The sequence below is a fragment of the Elephantulus edwardii genome, unplaced genomic scaffold, assembly GCF_000299155.1.
Source record: "Elephantulus edwardii isolate Elephantulus edwardi_28Jun2011 unplaced genomic scaffold, EleEdw1.0 scaffold00044, whole genome shotgun sequence".
In the NCBI taxonomy this organism is placed as follows: Eukaryota; Metazoa; Chordata; class Mammalia; order Macroscelidea; family Macroscelididae; genus Elephantulus; species Elephantulus edwardii.
The window spans coordinates 17,819,416-17,826,357 of NW_006399794.1; the positions used below are offsets into that span (position 1 = coordinate 17,819,416).

At 52.3% G+C, this 6,942-nt stretch overlaps 1 protein-coding gene across 1 annotated transcript in view; it reads left to right on the forward strand.

The window, feature by feature from the left end:
- Positions 1-5,537, forward strand: part of TPBGL (trophoblast glycoprotein-like) — a 9,293-nt gene extending 3,756 nt beyond the window's left edge. Inside the window, exon 2 of the mRNA XM_006885741.1 lies at positions 4,215-5,537. Coding sequence (XP_006885803.1) covers positions 4,215-5,537 — 1,323 coding nt within the window. The remainder of the gene's footprint in view (positions 1-4,214) is intronic.
- Positions 5,538-6,942: the final 1,405 nt, after the last annotated feature.

The following is a 6,942-nucleotide window of genomic DNA, read 5'->3' on the forward strand; positions in this document are numbered from 1 at the left end:
ATTTCCCCACCTAACTGATTTCATCTCTTTGTCAAAAATCAATTGCCCATAAATAGATGGGCTGATTTCCAGGTTCTCAATTCTATTGCATTGATCTATGTGTCTGTCATTGTACCAGTACCATGCTGTCTTGACTACCACGGCAGTGTAGTAGGATTTTAAGTCAGGGAGTGAGATGCATAAGCACAACTCTTAACCACTAAGCCATGAGAGTATCCTTATTCACTGCTCAGTTTTCACATGCATATGAGGCAACTGAAAATACTGAAGCTTTGCTCAGGCACACTGTAGATTTCTAGTATCTTTCCTTTTTAACACTAAAAGGCATCTTTTGCAGCAAATATGCCCAATGCAATAGAATGACTTCTTGACCACTATTTCTATGGAAATTGATTGTGGATTCAAGTGAAATGAAATCCTTGACCACTTCAATCTTTTCTCCACTTATCATGATGTTGCTTATCAGTCCAGTTGTGAGGATTTTTGTTTTATGTTAAGACGTAATCTATACTGAAAGCTATAGTCTTTGAGCTCCATCAGTGAGTGATTCAAGTCCTCTTCACTTTCAGCAAGCAATGTTGCCATCTACGTGTGACAGGTTATTAATGAGTCTTATTCCAATCCTGATATTGTGTTTGTGTTCTTCATATAGTCCAGCTTGTTTATTTGCTCAACATAGACTGAATAAATATGACAAAAAGATACAGTCCTAACACACACCTTTACTGATTTTAAACCTTGCTCTGTCCAAACAACTACCTCTTAGCCAATGTACATGTTTCACATGAGCCCAATTACGCATTCACAATTCTGATTCTTTGCAATGCTATCCACAATTTGTTTTGATCCATAATGCCAAACACATTTGCATAGTCGATAAAACAAGACGCTGTTTTTAGGTGGCTGAATCAGAATTCACTCACAGCTTACCCTCCATGGGTTTTCAGAGGCTGTAAATTAATTACACAGGAGGAGACTGCCCATCTTTCTCCTGGCAGCAGCTGGTGGATTCAGACCACCTGCCTTTGGGTTGACAGCACAGTTCTTTAGCCACTAGGTCACATGTTGTTGTTGTAAGGTATCATCGAGTCAAATATGACTCATAGCAACCCAATGAACAGAAGATCTGAAACCAGTCCTATCCTGCACCATCCTCACACTTGCTGGCACAGAAAAGGCCACTGCAGCATCACCATGTCAATCCACCTGGTTGAGGGTCTTCTTCTCCTTCGCTGACCCTCCACCCTTCCCAACATCATGCTCCTCTCCAAGGAATAGCATATCTTAGCAATATGTCCAAAATATGTTAGGCAAAGCCTCATCATTCTTGCCCCCAAAGGGCACTCCAGCTGCATCCTCTCCAAGACATATCTATTTGTTTTCTTGGTTGTCCATGGAGTATTCTGTGTTCTTCTACAACACCATGGCTCAAAGTCATCAATTCTTTTTATGTCTCCTTATTCATTGTTCAGGTCTTAGATGCATAGCTAGTAATCAGAAAGACCATGGCTTGAATCAAATGCACCTTAGTCCTCAAACTGACATGATTCCTCCTCGATAATTTGGAAAGGTCTCTAACTGCAGATTTTCCCAGTGCAATGCATCTCTTATTTCCTGACTGCTTGTACCAAGGGTGTTAATTGTGGAACTAAGCAAGATGAAGATGTTGACAGTTTCAATCTCATCTCCATCCATCATGACATGGCCTATGGTTCAGTGGGAAGAATCTTTGTTTTCTTGATATTGTGACACAATCCATACTGAAGGCTGCATTCCTTAATCTTCTGCAACAAGTGTTTCAAATACTCCTCACTTTCAGCAAGCAAGGTTGTGTCATCAGCATAACACAGGTTACTGATGAGTCTCCCTCCAATCCTGATGCCACGTTCCTCTTCATAAAAAGACCACAAGTAAGTACAACAAAATCAATGTCTTTTCTCAGCCACCTGCTGGTTCTAGGTTCTCTTTGGATCTATCTTCCCCAAATAAAGGGTCCCAAAACTCCCACTAAAGGCTATCTGCTGCCCTGCAGCCCCTTCTCAGGGGACCCATCAGACGATCAGGAACCAATCACCATGGGGGACTGGGAAGAGGTAGCTAGATTTGGCAGCCAGGATGTGGTCCTTTAGAACTAGAGGCTGAAGGAATTCTATGCAGCCTGTCAGGAGAGAAGAGGTCTCTACTCATTCAGTCATTTACAAACGTTTCCAGAAAACTGTCTTGTGCTAAACTCGGCACCTGTTTCCCAGTGCAGTTTGTACCTGACACGGTCAGGGGAAGTGTAACAGTGAGACACCAGACCCTGGAGCATGACTTGACCACTTGTACTTAGTGAAAAAAAGACCTCACTGCCCTGTTATCTCAACAGATTAATGGCATGGAGACCAAGCAAGGAGGGAGGAAGCTCTGAGGGTGCTGGCCATTTCAGGATGCATTTGCTTACAGACAGTGAGTAAATGATAATACGCCCAGGGATCTGCACGTGCCCAGAAGAATACATGTTCAAGAATCTATTACATATGAATCTACAGACACTTTATGCCAAGATATACCTAAGCCTATGCTCAAATGTGCACATGTATGACAGGGGCCATGTATTTACATGAGGCATTTCAGGGGTCTACAGGCCTTCTCAGGCACACATATGTACCTCTATATATGCATAAATCTGTATTTGTTCACATGTGGACATAATTAAACTTGCCATGCTTGCATGTATATGTACATGTCTAATCTTGTATGTTCAATGTTCTACTGAACACATAGGTTCCATTCTGCATGAGCCAAGTTATTCTACTTTGGCAACACCTGGGAGAGCTGAAAAGGGGTGGGAGAGATTGAGAAAAAGACAGAGGGGAGAGAAAGGAAACCCTAAGATCCACAACCATCAGCTGTTGGTCCTTGCCTGATACCCAGGCCACCGCAGGGTCTGCCTCTTCTTCTTAAGTAGTATTGATTCCTTGGTCGATCTGTTAAATATAACCTCAGAGAAGCAGTCAACTCCACAACCATCCCCAGTTCAGGAGAAAGAGACTGATTCTTGGGGGTTGGGGAATAGCCCAACCAGCTTTGCTGGTATCAGAAGAGCCAGAGGATCAAGTGTCAAGCCCTCCAGCCTGAATAATTCATGACAAGACCAGGAAGGCTCACTCCTCAGCAGTCTGTCTCTTTAAATCAGGTCCACAGCTTCCTAATTCTGAGAGGGGAAAATATCTATAAATTCGGAACAAAACAAACCTATAAACACTTCAGACCTCACTCCTGCTCTGACCCTTCCATGCGGTCTCCCGACCCGGTACTGCAAAAATCTCCTCTTCCCAGTCCTCATATCCTACTCAGGAGGGGTAGTTTAGAGGGGAGGAGTCCTCAGGTCAAGTAGGAGACTCTAGTGGGGTACCCAGGTGGTGCCTGAGCAGAGGCAAAGCAAAAAGCTGATTCATTACACTAACCTAGTCCCTGAGCCCAGGGGCGCTTAGGCAAGAAGTGCAACCAGGTGGAGGAAGACCAGCCTCCCGAGTTGAGGAACAGGGGAGGGGAGAAGGAGCTGGAGAAGATTACCCGAGGAAGGGATGAGCTCTGGATCAAGAAAAGACTGGTGCCACTAGAACTGGCGACGCAGAGGGGCTCAAGGATGCGGATTTTTCCAGTGTCTCCTTGCAAAGCCGTGCCCCCATCATGGAGATTAGAAAACTGAAAAGGAGTGACTTCCTCAACCCACCTCAAACCGTCTCTCAGCTTTGAGGGTGGGGTGGGGGCGATTGCACTACGTCCTCCTCACAAACTCTCACTCCCCAGGCTGACCCACCTGCCGGCTCTTCCCAGCCCGGTTGCCCCACGTGTGCCAGATGGGCAGAAGGAAGGAATTAACTTAAACATGGAGATGGGGCGGCAGAAGAAGGGGAATACAAGTCGGAGACTGTGGAGCCAAACTTCCCAGCAGTTCTGGAGTCTGAGGGGGTAGACAAAGCTCAAACGCCTCTATTCTCAGGAGCCTCCCACCCCGCCTCCCTGGGCAAGGAGGGCGCGGAGACTCCGCTGGGGGCGGAGGAGGAGGCCAGGAGGCGGGGAGGGGGGGGGGGGGGGTGAGGCAAACCCTGCCCACTCGGCTCCGAGCCCGGAACGGCCGCGGAACTCGGAGGCCGGCGTTCAGGGCGAGAAGGGCACCAGGGGCAGGGGGTTCTGCATCCCATCTGACCCTTCGCACTCCTTGCCAGGAAACGGAAGGCTCTTCGGACTTTAAAGAGATACGGGCGGACCAACTGAGACTGCCAGCCGCTCAGCTTCAAGGGATTGCCCCACCCGTACCTCCACCAGGTGCTCCCAACTCACTGGTGAGCGCAGCCGCCCGGACGCTGGATGCAGGGGCTGCCGCGATGGCCCCGTGCGCGGGACATTCAGGGACTCGGGGACCGCTACTGCGGGGACTGCTGCTCTTGGCAGCAGCCTTGAGCCGGCCTGCCGCGCCCTGTCCCTTCCAGTGCTACTGTTTTGCTGGCCCCAAACTGCTACTGCGCTGCGCGTCGGGCGCAGAGCTCCGGCAGCCGCCGCGGGACGTGCCGCCCGACGCGCGCAACCTCACCATCGTGGGCGCCAACCTGACCGTGCTGCGCGCTGCCGCCTTCGCCGGCGGGGACGCGGACGGGGAGGAGGAGGCGGGTGTGCGCCTGCCGCTGCTGACCGCGTTGCGCCTTACGCAAAACAACATTGAGGTGGTGGAGGACGGCGCCTTCGACGGCTTGCCCAGCCTAACGGCGCTGGACCTGAGTCAGAACCCATTGCGCGTCCTGGGCGGCGCCGCCTTCCGCGGGCTACTCGCGCTTCGCTCGCTGCAGCTCAACCAAGCGCTGGCGCAGGGTGGCCCCGCGCTGCTAGAGTCGCTGGACGCCGCGCTCACCCCGCTGGCCGAGCTGCGCTTCCTGAGCCTGGTGGGCAACGCACTGAGCCACCTGCCCCCTGCTGCCCTGCGCCTGCCGCGCCTGGAGAAGCTGGACGCGCGCCGCAACGCGCTACCGGGTTTGGACACCGACGAGCTTCGCGCGCTGGAGCGCGATGGCGACCTCCTGGGACCGCGCCTCTTGCTCGCCGACAATCCTCTGCGCTGCGGCTGCACCGCGCGCCCCCTGCTGGCCTGGTTGCGCAACGCCACGGAGCGCGTACCTGACGCGCGGCGCCTCCGCTGCGCCGCCCCGCGGCCTCTGCACAACCGCTCTTTCTTGGAGCTGGATGAGGCGTGGCTGCGCTGCGCGGATGACAGAGGCGACGGTCGCGGGGAAGAAGTGGAACTTGCAGGCCCGGAGCTAGAAGCCTCTTACGTCTTCTTCGGGCTAGTATTGGCACTCATCGGCCTCATCTTCCTTATGGTGCTCTATCTAAACCGCCGCGGCATCCAGCGCTGGATGCGCAATTTGCGCGAGGCTTGTCGGGACCAGATGGAAGGCTACCACTATCGCTATGAGCAGGACGCCGACCCACGCCGCGCGGCCACCCCAGCTGCCCCCGCTGGCTCGCGTGCCACCTCCCCCGGCTCGGGTCTCTGAGCTTCAGCTGTCGGAGATTAAGGGGTGCCCCTTGCCTTCTGATAACCTTACTGGGGCTGCCTGGCCTGCCCCTGCCTGATCTGAAGCCGTAGGTATGAAACATCTGCTGTCACTCACGGGCTCTGAGACCTATGCCTGACCGGACTGAGACCTTTGGATCATGACGTCACTCCATCCATAGGTTCCAACTAGTCCACCTCTCCCCAGAATCTGTGAGCCCATACCGTCGCAGATCTTGAGACACCTCTCCTGACTGCAGAAACCTCATATTTCACTCTAGGCTCTGTCATACTTCTCCTGGACCACCAAAAGACCCCTCCGTCTTTTAAGACTCACCTGGAAACCCCACCCTTCAAACAGGAAACTCTGAGACGGCTTCCACCGACCTCTGCTTTGAGCTCCAGTCTCTCCAACTGGAGCTCACCCTGGGTACCCTGAACTACCCTGTCTGCGGCCGAGCCGAAGCTCCCTTTCTAGGATGAAGGACCCCCAAATCGTGTTCTGGTTCCTTCAGCAGAGCATCTGTATCAGAAGGGTCTGTGGACATTGAGCCCTTGGGCTAATGAGCCCTCCATCCTGCATGGAGACCCACTTTCTAGGCCTCTGGGGCTGTATTTCACACCCTTTCTTCCACTCACCACCCCATATCTGGCTCAGAACCCTTTTTTTTTTAGCTGGGATCTGAGGCTCAGCTCCCAATGAGACAGACAAACCTTGTCTAGCCTTAGTGGGGAGCAAGTCCTCAGCTGTTTCCTACCAGGGCAGTGACTGATCCTCAGCCCTTGTCCCCAGCACGCAGCTACTCAGTAAGTCAAGGACCAGTGAGGAATCCCATCGCTGGGATGTCCCCACTTCCCATATCCTTCCCAAGATGGATTTCCCAGTCCTGCAAGATGGGTGCCACATAGTCTTCATCTGAGGGAGAAAGTGTCGCAGGTGTAATGTGCATGGCTAAGCCCCAGACCCAGGATCACCATCCATCATGGCCTCAGAGGGGTATGGAGTGGGCTCTGAAGGTCTGGGAGCTGATGCCCATTCATTTTCACACTCCTCATGGCTCTTCTCTCCTGGAGATTCCTTGTCCCTCCTGTATGCTATCTGGAAAGGGAAGAAGGTCTTACCTTCTGTCTCAGGCACAAGCCCTCCTGTCCAGGGTCAGAGCCTCAGAGCCCGGCCTTCTGCATGATCCCAAAGCACAATTGGTGAGTGGGGAGGGGGCGGCCTCTCCCTGACTTCCCACCCCTAGGTCAGGCAGAATGGCTGGCCTGTGCTGCCTCTGCACACAGGAATCTACTACCCTCCGCCAGTGTAATGGCTTCAAGTCTATCTTCTCTCACCCTACTCCCGAAAATCTCCCTTGGGCCATTTTCTATAAAGTCTGCAATAATCACCATCACTCTGCTGT